The sequence below is a fragment of the Lepidochelys olivacea genome (assembly GCF_965140295.1).
Source record: "Lepidochelys olivacea isolate rLepOli2 genome assembly, chromosome: 3".
Classification (NCBI taxonomy): Eukaryota; Metazoa; Chordata; order Testudines; family Cheloniidae; genus Lepidochelys; species Lepidochelys olivacea.
Genome location: NC_140413.1, coordinates 171149123 through 171162457, shown reverse-complemented (window position 1 = coordinate 171162457; position 13335 = coordinate 171149123). Strand labels below are relative to the sequence as shown.

Sequence of the window (13335 nt, the reverse complement as noted above, 5' to 3'; positions counted from 1 at the left end):
ACTCGTGGCCTTCAGTCAGACCAGAAGGCTGAATCTCCCCAAAATGTTCAAAGGGAAATGGTCCTTAACGAAGCATATCTATAGTCCTACAGAAACATTCCGGTGACCTGAGAACCAGGTACACGTGGCTAAGAGGGGTCAAATAAAATCACCTTTGCTCTGACCTGTCAGGTTTTGCAGAGAATTTAATGAACTGGGAAAAGGGACAGGAAAGCATAACCCAGGTCTCCTCTTCCATTCATCAAAAATACTCTCCCTATAGCAAAGGGATAGAGAAACAGAGAAAAATCAGGTTGATTTTGCAGAATTCCTGGTGGCATGATAGTCCTAAGAGATGACACAGATGCTGACATACAGAATGGAAAATCTCCAGATTCAGGCACCGTTCCCCTGGGATCAATCCCACGGATCTGAGCCAATCTTTGCCCTGTAAATAGACTGCCCTAACAGAAGCCAGAATTATATATGACACTGAGAATATCCAGGCTCAGGTTTTCAAAGGAACCAGGTTCCCAAATCCCTTGGTGCCTCTAAAAATACTCATGCAGTGCTTCTGAAATTATGGCTGAATTTTTAGCATCCCACCTGTGGGATGATGTAAGAGACTGCTGTACAGCTGTTGAACCATGACAGAACCAGAAGGCCGCTAAGTAACAGTTTGCAAATATAAGATTTGGTTTCACTGTCCTCAGTTCAACAAGTTGATGTTGCATGAGCACTTTAAGGGGAAAATTTCCACTGAAGGCAAAGGGGCCTGAATGACTTTCTCTAACCCCAAAAGTCTGTGTTGCAATTATACAAACCTGAGCTGTCGGGGTGAGTAAACCTTAGACTCAGAAGGATATTGCTGTACCAATAATGAAACAAGGAGTGAAACATCCAGAAAATGGAGATTCCTTTACACAACCAAAAGAACTTCTGATCAAGCTATACTCCAGGAAGCCTGGTCTACACAGGCAATCAAGTAGTCTAAGAAATGTTTGATGTGAAGACAGGCTGAGATTAATAGCCCTCCTGGAGGTAAAACTGCAGAGAAGACAGACAGTCTGTTTGGATACATGGAAGCCTTCCCAGTATGTATCTAGGATCATACTCACATAGAGTAATATCCTGGAAGGATACAGATGGGCTTTCTCCCCAACCAATAACAAATGTATGATCCTATAGCAACCAGGTAACCTTTCTCTCATCTGGACAAGCTGTGTCACAGAGCCCATGGAACCTTCATCCAGATTATCTGTAGTCTTGATGAAGTGGTATATGTCCAAGATTCCCCTAGGCAATTTCACAGAGCTCCCGGTGACATGGAGGGAGGAGATGCAGGAGTGATTCTTTCCCCCACAAGGTCTTGGGTCTGACATTCTCTCTGATTCTTCTCAAACTCTCTTTTCCTTCCTTCCTTCCGGCCAGCCATCTGTCCATCCATCTTCTTCCCTTAGGTTTGGCTCCATTAAAAGCTATAAAGAAAAGGAGTACTTGTGGCACCTTAGAGACTAACCAAAGGTGCCACAAGTACTCCTTTTCTTTTTGCGAATACAGACTAACACGGCTGTTACTCTGAAACCTGTCATTAAAAGCTATGTTGACATAGCTAGTCTCTTCCCGTGTCTCCTTTTTTCGCTTTGAACAGGGGGTGGAAGGGACGAGCTGGGAAGGAAGTATGAAAGAGAGGGCAGACACCCAGGCTCCATACTTCCAGGACAAAATTAATGGGGAAGTACTAGCTCATATATACCTTCCCAAGTGACTCTCTCTTTTAGAGCTCCTGGCTTTCCAATAGATAGAGATGTCAGTGTTCGATTCATTGTAGGATAGGGGAAGTCAGACATTCAAAAACTAAGACACTACATAACTGAGAATAGAAAAAAGCAAATTAATTCTGCTTTCTGTACTCAAAAGAGCCTTAAACATTTTCTGCTTCGCTCTTCCTGTTTAATTGTTTTACTGATTAAAGGCAGAAGAAAAGGTAAGTGGCCTAGGTTTACATACAATATCTTTAATCCCTAAAATATACTGCATCCCTGTCTAATTGTATAGCACAATATTTAAATCCACACTGAATCATAAATCATCCACTGAAGTCAGCACAGTACTCTACAGAGACCGAGAACTTTTCATATATAATTGAACAGATGGTAAAACATTTACGTGTGCTGTGTTCCATAGCTGTATCTGTGGCAGCTCTTTCTTTCATTCTCTCCAACAAACAGGAGCAGAAACAAACCATTCCTCCGAGATGCTGAAAAATGAGTGGTTAAAAGTCCCAGAAGAAAACAATAAATAAGAAAACACTTTGCTGGTTTCTGACACCACTGTATGAAAAAAAAAATCAATTATATATATATATATATATATATATATATATATATATATTAGATACTAAATAAAATGAAAATTCAAGCTATTTTATTTTTACAAAATTTGTTTTGTAAAATCCTGCAACAAGAAATTTCTTAAATTTGAAATGTGCCATATAAAGTTATAAAGAATCGATTAACACAAGTTCCTAAATTCACCTAACTCATTTCATAATTTTCACTTTGGTATCATCTACTATTTTCATTCAAGACCATGACGTCAGATTTGTTGTTTATTTCCTTTCAAAGATTAAAAAATTCAGGCGCATGCTAAAAAGCATGACTGTCTGTCCAAGTGGCTCATTTCAATTTTGGAACAAAAATGCCTATTAGAAATATGTTTTTTTCCTCTTTTTGCGAAACTTTAATTTCATGTGTTGTACACTGAAAACCAAAGTGATCCCCTTTCTATATATCCAGCTGTTACGAATTCTAATGGTATGCTATGAGTCTAAATCCTATTCTTTAATTGGTATATTTCAGAAAACTTCAAAATTAACACAGAAAGGGGCTTCCTTATTGTGGTTGTGTATAATTTAACTTTTTAAGACGCCAGTACCTTTTAGCAGCAGATGAGAGGGTCTCTTTTCTGGCAATTGATACAGAGGAACTATGGCCTGTTTTTCTGCTTCCTGCACTTCCATTGGTTATACAGGACATAGAGATAGCTTCTCGGAGGCCTGGCTGACCTACAAGAAATTTAAGAAGAAGAGATTTTATAGTAGCTTTCAAGGCATCCACGTGACATTCAAATTAAGAACCATAACAGGTGGGGTTGGCTTTCATACAGCATTGTTGCTGGCATTCAAGACAAAGGATGTGTGTATTAATCCAAAAATCGCGTTCTGAAATCATTTAAAACTTTAAGAGACGACCGTAGGAACAAGAACAATTCATATGCAGTGTGTATATGAACACCCTCATGTGGGTGGGTAAGTGGATGGATAGGTAGATAAAGATTTATTGTCAAACATTCACACCAAACCAATAAACATCTAGTTTTTGCAAAGAAATACTGTGTTTTGGTAGTTCAACAATTTGTTTAAGCTAGGAATAAAGTTTATCTGACATGAAACTATTAACCAAAAATATGTTCACATACACATCTGGCTAATGAAACAGCACTTTAACGGCCAAAACTAAGGATGTTTGTACATAGGAGGATTCTTTTGTGGAATTCAAAAATGGAAACATTAGAAGTGATATTTTAAATTGCAAAGTGGAGTAACTCAAATGGGATGTTACAGTCAAATGGTAAATTATAATACAATACTCTGGCACAGTATCGTCCTAAGCTTCACTTGCCACAGAATTATTTTAGTCGTGATTGCAACAGAAATATAAATTCCTTGTGCAGCAGCATTCTGTTGCTCAAAAAGCTGCGTCATCTTAAATCATCACATTTCCCAGAAGCTCATCAGGTAGGCTCTCTCATCATTATCACCCCTTCATAAAGTGCTTTGTGATAAGAAGTATGAAGAAACCAGAAAGATAGCATGTCATTACAATGTACAATACAATGTACTTCAAACCATTCCCATTAGGTAAATATTGAAGATACTATATGCAAATAAATGTACATTTAGAGTGGAAAATCCTGTGTAAGGGGAGGGGGCACAACACAACTCTGTTGGGGCTTCCTACACCTTGTGAACACAAGGTAAGGTAAGGAGCCCAAGGTTGGTAAAGACCACAGCATTTACTGCTACACAAAACTTCTTGTCCCAGGGTGGGGTTCCAGGGCCAAGACAGCTATTTTAGCTATAACTGTCTTGAAGAGGCTTGACTTCTACCAAGTATACAACTGAATTACTCAGGCTGTGGCCTGGGAAGAGGATTTTGGCCAAAAGATCACTGTGTTATTACTTCATAGTGCCATCAGCACACACAAGGCTGTATTACAAGTGAGCTGTAGCAACCACGAGGTATGAAGTCCCAGGCCATTATAAACAGAATGGCACAATACACACCAAGGTACATTGCCAGGAGGTCCTTATAATGGGCAGGGAGGGTAGTATTGTCCATTGAAGTAGCCTGACACTTCCCATCATAAGACCCTGTTTTCAGCTGCTTATAACTAAGGCTACGGTTTAGTCATGGGTATTTTTAGTAAAAGTCACAGACAGGTCATGGGCCGTAAACAAAAGTTCACAGCCTGTGACCTCTCCATGACTTTTACTAAAAATAACAGTGAATAAAACTTGGAGGGGGCAGCTGCCCAGGGCCATCGTGGGTGTTTGGGGGATGGCAGCCCAGCTGCTTGGGGGGGAGGCGTGGAGCCAGGCAGGGAGTTTGGGTGTGGGAGAGTGCAGGGGGTTGAGACACAGGATAGGGGGAGGCGGGCTCTGGGTGGGGCTTAGCTGGGGGGGCTCCCCGGAAGCAGCGACATCCACCTCCCTCAGCTGCTAGGCGGAGGCATGGCCAGGCAGCTCTGCGCACTGCGTCCGCCTGCAGGCACCACCCCCACAGCTCCTATTGGCCGTGGTTCCCAGCCAATGGCAGCTGCGAAGCCGGCGCTCTGGGCAGAGGCAGCGTGCAGAGGTGCCTGACCACGCCTCCACCTAACAACTGAGCAAGGGGGATGTCGCCGCTTCCAGGGAGCCCCCCAGGTAAGCACTGCCCAGAGCCTCTTCACCCTGGCCAGTGCCCCCTCCCACATGCAAACTCTGCTGCGGAGGGGTGGGGGCAACGGCCCAAGACTGCCCCAGCAGTGGCCAGTGCACCTGGCACAAGCAGGGGCTGTCTGAGTTGCCCCTGAGCCAGGTGCAGCAGGCGCTGCACAAGTCAGGGAAAGTCACGGAATCCATGACTTCCATGACCCCCTGTGACAAACTCGCAGCCTTATTTATAACTTTGTCAAACTTTAATTGTTTGGGCTGAAATTTTCCATGCCGGGTGTCTAGCTCAGACCGAATTATTTTGGAAAATTATTTTGGTAAGTGCCTGCCCAGAGCTCACCTCACCCCGTCCTGTGCCACAACCCCCTGTCCCCTCCCACACCCAGATTCCGCTGCTGCTGGGTGGGAGCGGGAGGGAAGAGAGAGGTGCAGAGCCAGGTAGGGAGCCTGCCGGCCCCAACGACCCCTTCCACCCAGCACCAGCGGGGGTCCCAGTCCGCGTGCCACCACCTGGCCTCCGCCTCCCCCCCAAGCAGCTGGGCCACCCTCTCCCAGCACCTGCTGAGGCCCCAGGCAACCCCCAAAATGGCTCAGCCATCTCCAAGAATGAAGCTACAGACAAATACATTGTTTTACCCATGCTACAAAACACTGACGACCTTTGCGTGAGATGTTCTAGCATCCCCCTGCTTTGGAGCAGGGACTTGGTCACTGAGAATAAATGAGGAACCAGGGCCACAGACTGGAAGACTGTGGAGATGGGGAATGTGGAAGCTGGAGGCAAGGCTGAGCAAAAGAGATAGACTGGAAGAGCAGTTGGGAGGGGAGAAAGTGGGACTGGCAGGGCAAGCAGACTTGCACTAGGAGTGGTGAAAGATTGGAACTGGTGGGGAGCAGACCAGAACTGATGCAAGAAGTCCATAGTGGGAGACTAGAGCTGGCTAAGCAAAGAGACTGGGATGAGAAGCCTGTGGATTGTAGTTGGGGACTGGCTAGGATGGAACAAGAACTGGGACAGGGTGGAAGGGGTTAAGCTTGGAGAAAATGAGCAAAACATTCTGTGCACACTAGAACACACTTTCCCCAAAGGCTGGAATGGAACCCAAGATCCCTGAGTCTCACCATTCTTCTACTGTCAACAAGCATCTTATCCCCCGCTTTAGCGCTAGCCCACAGGCAGTGGGTTACAACTTACTACTGCCATCAGTTACTCCATTAGCTCAAGTAGCAGATGTCAGTGAGGCAGATCTAAAGGTTCCAACCCTTCTGACGAACCACATAGGTGTCAATATGATGCCACATGAAGGAATTTCTGTTTTCCAGTTTGTTTTTAAATCTAGGAATTTACACACACAAAACTATTTTAAAATTATTTATTAAGGCATCGAACTGCCTGAGCCATGAGACCCTTCTTTCTTTTCTTGCAATTCATTGTCTCACTCACTACAGACTTTCCAATTTCTGAAACAAATTAGGCAGGTGTCCTACAGACCCTGCCTGATTCATCTCCAAAGCAGGTCCACGCTGTGCTCTGAATGAGGCAGGGATCCTGTGGAAAGCATAGTATATGAATAGAAAGTCTCTAATTACATTATCACAACTTTGCTATGTGGATTATTATGGCCACAGTAGAATCAACACCAGAACCATGGCTTCCCATACTGACATATATCCACCCACCCCAAATTTGTCATAACCGGAGAATTCTTCAGAAGCTCCATCAAACTTGAGGGAACAAGGGTCCCCCAGTACAAGAAGATCTAAGTAATACACCAACATTCGGATTCAAATCCAGAAAAATCTTTTTGGGTTGCAGCACAAAAGCTCAAAGACTCCAGGTTTTTCACCCAAAGATCAAGGACCAGCAAAGTGGAAGGACGCTAACATCCTGAATAAAAGCTCATCAGGGACTCAGCCGAAGAGCTCAATGGCTTTTCACTTCCATGGAAAATATGGTCCACTTTGAATTGCAGCCGCACATCCCTTCTCCATAAATGGGGACTAAGACATAATCCTATTTGTGGTTGCAGAAACAGACTTCAGACTATGGACTGATCAACCAATGTCCCAAATAATCAATTTGCCATTTACTCTGCATCATCGCCAGCCTAGATTTGGACATCTAACATTGTCGGTTTTAAGCCATACTTAATAAGATTAAAGACTGCATTGTAATTAGGCTTGGCAGAATTCAATATTTTAAATATAATTTCAGTGGATAATATTGGTTATTTTTAAGCATTTTTTTATTTTCATCAATTTAAATGTTCACATTTTGGGGAAATTATGGGTTTTCACCATTTTTTTATTTTTATCTATTTAAATTTTCACAGTTGTGGGAAATGATGTATGGAACAAGCAATGAAGGGGTCAGTATAATTATTTAATGACAGCAGACATTGAGATTAAAAAAAAATTAAAGCTTTATAACCATTAAAACACAAATTGCTAACATCAGATGTCAAAATATAGAAAATAGATATCCTTAAATCCAAACAAAGTTCTCAAGCAGTATTTTGCTTACTTTGCCTATCTGTAAAGTCTGATTATCATCAACGTATATATTTTTTCACTGATTGTCCATATATGGTGAAATTGACGTTTACTGACATTTACCATACCTAATTATATAGCATATGCAAGACAGGCTGAGTTAAGGCTGCACCAGCAACCTTAATTCTGGCATTTCCTGACTTTTGAGCACTTGACTTTGCAACCTTACTCATGTTATTTTAACCATTTTTGTGTGTAACAGGTTAAGTCTGTCAAGAAAATGTGTGATTTAACAAAAATGTGAGCAGGCTGGGGATGGGGAAACATTAATTGGCAGGCTGCTCCAAATGTACAGAGTGCTACTGAAAGCTGACAGAAAGTCAGGTCAAGAGGACAAAAGCAGTCAGGAAAAAACCTGGGCACAGTAGAAGAGGGGAAGAAGTAGAAGATGACAGGAAAGAGATCGATGATGAGGAAAGTGATACAAATCATTTTGATTTTTCTTTTTTCCCCCCTCCCCTCTCCCAGCCCCTTGTCCCCCCCCCCCAAAAAAATCAAACAAACATAATTCTTCTCAGTTAGCCACACTCTACAGACTACTTTTGTGGACATGTTTTATTTCATTTTTTTAAATAAAGATTCTAATTTCAAAATTCAACATATTTTTAAAATACCTCAAACATGTTTTCATAACACAGATACCAGGAAAGCCATAAACCAGTATGAGCTGGAAAAATATCTTGAGTAATACTGGCATATAAATGTGCTTGTTTTATTTTCTATGACTAAGTAAATCATCTTCTCCAAGAAGGTACAATATGTCAAAGCTCCTGATTTGCTCTTGAACTGTAGGTGACCCTTCTCTGTCTTTCTGTATGTGGTAATAGATCAGTACATCTCAGGTAGCCATTGAGGCAATTATGCAGAAATGGGAATGGGAGATATAAGTATAACAACTCTGAATTCTCTGACAGACACAAAAGATTCAGTGGACAAGCTGTGTGTAAAGTGCACACAGAAACAGTGTTTCAGATCAGAAACATCTGATATAGGCACATAATCAGATGGAAAACATGTACAACCTTCTCCTCCACAGGGAGAGAATACTAATGGGAATACTGGGCTCATGACATTACATCTACAAGGAACTGTCTATACTAAGATAAAATGTCTCAGGCTCTTACGCTGAATAATAAAACCTTATCCATGAATAAAAATCTGAGATCAATTATATCCAGCTCTTTTCTAGCTACACTATGCTCTTGACCATACGACATTGGCAGCAGTAAAAGGGTTGATTCTCATCTATACAGTAGATTGTGGTGACTTGTTTTTAAATGAAAGGACTTCCTTTTAAATTATTATTTTAATAATGACCACAAACATGCTAGGGTGATTCACAGAACACTTACTGACTTGAGATTTAAATTAATCCAGACAGGGACTTGCATTAATTTAATTAAATCAATTTAAAAACTGATTTTAGTAAAACTGGAGCAGCTATTGTTTGTAAAACTAGCCTCTAAAAGAAATAAGGAATTCAGAAGTGATATAAGAAATACTTGGACACATTCCAAATAGTCATCAAAATATCAAGTTCTAGGGGGGAATTATGTGTGTTGCACAGGCTGCAGTAAAAGAGGTTGTATAATTTAGTTTCAGCTAAGTTTGTAACTCCCAAATTTTGCCCATTTTAAATCGCGACATTTGAATCAAAAAAGTGAATTTCAGTTTGATTCCAGAATGAAGGCATCTTCACCGTAAAACTAGCCTGTCTTTACTAAAGAAAAGTGTACTTTAGAATTTCTTGAGGAAAAATGGGTAAATTTTCAGTTTGTAAGAAAATGTTAAAACTCCGCAATTTCCAAGTAGCTTTGCACAATGTTACAAATATTTTACACTCCTCTACTTCGACATTCATTAATATCGGACTTCTGTTCTTTTTTTAAAGGTGAACTAAAAGAGGCTCAGGATTTTTTTTTTATTAGGATCCCAAATAATTTAAAAAAAATCTAATCTAAAAAATGAAAATACATTTACATTTTAAAATAAAACTCATGGGGTTAATTCCTAACCCATTTGCAGACCTTGAGTATTGGACTTTATGAATTAGCTCTCCATGATCAGAGATTGGGATTAGAATGTTTCTGACTCTAGCTGCAGAATTCCAGTGGAGCCAATTCCCTGGTCCACAGCCCTAGAGCTTCAATGATGGCTAGTGAATATCTATACTCATCATAAGGCTCCAACTTACATTAATACCCTTAGAAAGTTTCTGTCTCCCACTGTAAAAATATCCTTTCATAACAGCCTTAACAGGCTTAATTTCAAAGGAGAGTGTTATAATGAAGTTGCAGTGAAAACACAAATTCAGGATGGAATTCAATAGGCTAAAACAATGAAGTTCTCAGCATTCAAATTGCATGTCTGCCAATATCACATTATATGTCAATTACTAACATAAACAGTCTGTAATTTTTCAGTCTGAATAGCACTCAGCTTTATCTTTTGGCTCGGAACAAGAGCCGGATGCAAGCTGAATGTAAAATGAGATCCAGTGTGTGGTGGCCAGGATTAAAGCCAAACTGTGAGATCAAAGTAGTAAAAATGTCTTTCATGGATAATGAATTCCATCTCTATTCTGATAATTTTCATAGAATAATAATATCTGCTGAGTTCAAAAGAGACCTTTCATTAAAATCTGTCAAGTATACAAGTGTGTGAATGAAAGATAAGATTAGACAGACCACCACCATAAACCTGAAATCTGTTTCCCTCCCTTTCTTCCATACCAACAGAATCAGAAAAAAAGGAGATAGATTTTATTAGCTAAATTGAGGAGAAATGCAGGCAAATGACATTTAAGTGACAGCAGTAACTTTTGAAAATGTGTGTCTTGTGATAAAACGATAGCTTTTAGTTCCAGATGTATGTCTCAGGATTTTAGAATTGCAGGCCTGTTACGTTCCCCAAAATGGTTCTAATTTGTTTATTATGACCTTCAGTCACTTGTGTGACTTGTAATAAAGGTTTGATGAATTTAAGACTACTTGATAGATACATATATTCTGAGACAATGGCACACTGCTTTTTTCACTTAAAACCACACACACAGAGGTAACACACCTTTACTATTAGCCTAAATTATTTTTCCTGATAAATACAGCTGCAAGTGCATATATCTAATAATTAGATAACTGATATTCATATGAGATGTAAAAATAAGCTCTTCAGAAAGAAGGTTAAATGTTCATTAATTCCCATTAGTCTTCAAAAGAATGTAAAGTAAAGGGAAGGAGGAAAAGAAGAGAGACCAAAATAATTACAAGTATGAGTAGAGTAAGAAAGCAAAAAGGGGTTAAAGGAGATGGAAAATTGGAAGGAGAGAGGAGAACAGAAAAATGAAAAAGGAAGTAATAAAGAAGAAAGACACTTAACATAAAAAGAGCACATGACATAATAACCAGTGCATGGGAAAGTCATTAAGATTTGAAGCGTGTTAAAATGTATGTAACATGAGCATACAGCCCACAGGCTTCAACAGGACTACTCCCATGAGTAAAGTGATATACATGCAAGCTTGCAGTTGTTGGCCTTGATAAGGCAGATACAACTCTGGGACTGCTTAAATGATGCCCCTCCTCATACCCTCCTCTCTATGGAAATTCATGGCTAACAGCAACTTCCAACCGTCAGAGTAGGTCTTGAATTTGTAGTTGTGTTTTAACACCTATTAATCCAGCAACTGTAAATCGTGTCCTGTAGCGTCTACACTAGAATTTACAATTCTGTTAATTAGCATGTGTTAATCATGACTAAAAATTCAAGTGCAAGCATATCTTAAGTTTTTTTTCCACAAAGTTTACTATTTTCCCTTAAAGTCAGCATTTTTAAATTAAAAAAAAAAAAAACCCAACATTTTTGGCCAGCCTACTTTTCATTTTAATATTACTGAAATGAAACAAGAGTTAAGATCAGGTGAAAAACAACATCTTAAATCTTCTGCTCAAATTATTGCAATGAAATAGGATTCTGCTTTAGGTTTTCTGTGTATTTGGGGTATGTACACACTACTGCATACCAAAACAAAACAAGTAGGAACTCTTCAGACTCATATCACCAAAAGTCCACTAAAGAAAAAACTTGCATTGTCACACAAAGTGCCACTGGCTTGTCCTAGACACCTCTGTGCAAAGTGTAACATATGCCTTTTCCATCGCTGGCCTGTACTCTCACACATCTTCTGACAACCAACCCCTCTCTGTGGCAACCTATTTCTCTCCATTAACTGAGCTTGTGTAGGAGCCAGTTGCTATATATTTCTGTTCTTGCATTCTCCTATTTTTTGCATCATGTTCTGTCTGGAGATTCAAAGTGTGCAAAATCTCATTTTTGCCTCTAGTCAAAAAGAGGGCATGATAAGAGAAAAAAATTATATATACTTTCAACTGGATAGCAACTTCTTGGAACGGGAAGCATCTTGGCCGTCATTGGTATGATTACCCTGAGCTACTTTACTAGTGCCATTGTGTGTCATGGACTTGTCTTCACACACACTGCCTACAAGCTGCATTCTCATGTTACATACATTTTGACACCCCAAAAGCATCCCAGGCACCAACCGTGATAGAATCTGTCTTGCTGGCAACCACAAGTACCAAATGACTGTATGCTTTCCCTTTCCTCCAGTGTTCAGGTAATCTTTTTTGGCAGATACTATAAGTGTCAACTGCTGTAATCAAGTAAAGAGGCATGTGGCACCAACACTTCAAGGCTGTCAAAAGGAAAGAACTTCCCACAAAAGAGATGGCACTTACAGAACTACTGAAGCTGCCTATCAACCCCCCCACCCCCCCAAGATTACTGAACACCCATGCCCTAGTTCAGTAGCTCAACACATATGAGGGCGGGAATAGTGTCATCTAAATGCATAATCATAAAAAAGGAAATGATCAGTTTACCAGCTACAAGTAAACTGCTATAAAACATAAGCATTAAGATTATCTCAGAAGGGAGCATCTGTGTGTTAACCTACAGGGATGCTTGTGTATGGGCAGAGGCTAGGACAGCACCACTAATTCTTCTCTGAACTAGAATAACTTCAATAATATTTAATACCTTCCTTGGATTTATTAGCCTTTCCTATCGCTTTGCATACTTGTGCATAGTTTGTGTAGAGACAGAGAGGCATTATAACAACCTTCTTCCATGTTCATTTTGAAAGGATTTCCTGTATCTATGAGAGCTTCTTGGTGGAAGATACAGAGGCAGAAATATCTTCCTTTTGCTTTGTCAGTTGCCCACTAACAGACAAGTGCTGATATCCTTGTCCTCTCCAAATGGAGATACTTCTCTCACACGGTAGTCCCTGAACCTTACACCTTCCTAGGATGACTATTAAAAACTTGCCCTCTGGCTTAATTCAATCATAAGATAGGAAGAACTGAAGACAAAAAAAATGAACACCATATAGCTCACATCTCAACTGCCACCTCCCACCTTGTGGATCTCACTGCTCTTGAGAGAGCACTAGACAGACAAAACAGTCCCTACCGAATTAACTCACTTATGGATGCCCCTGTGCTATTTCTATAGAAATCTATTCACTTATTGGGAAGGTTTCCACTGAAACAATACAACAATAAGCATATGATGAAAAGTACAGACAAGAATAATATCACAAATACCAGGATATTAGCAAAGGTCCTAGCTTTTGCTGATTCAGATGCTAGTCAAGAAGAAATAGGGGGATAAGAAAGGTAAAACAAAATTAGTTCAGTCCAAAGAGATATCCAGCATGAACAAACCATACTGAAGCAGTTTGCCAGAAGCCCTAGCGATCCTCTCTCTCTCAACGAATTTGGATA

At 40.2% G+C, this 13335-nt stretch overlaps 1 protein-coding gene across 6 annotated transcripts in view; it reads right to left on the bottom strand.

The window, feature by feature from the left end:
* EML4 (EMAP like 4) overlaps window positions 1-13335 on the bottom strand; it is a 257098-nt gene that overhangs the window by 96794 nt on the left and 146969 nt on the right. For all 6 annotated transcript variants that reach the window (XM_084623061.1, XM_084623062.1, XM_084623059.1 and 3 more), the window contains exon 3: window positions 2917-3046. In XM_084623061.1, the coding sequence (XP_084479187.1) occupies window positions 2917-3046 (130 nt within the window). The remainder of the gene's footprint in view (window positions 1-2916; window positions 3047-13335) is intronic.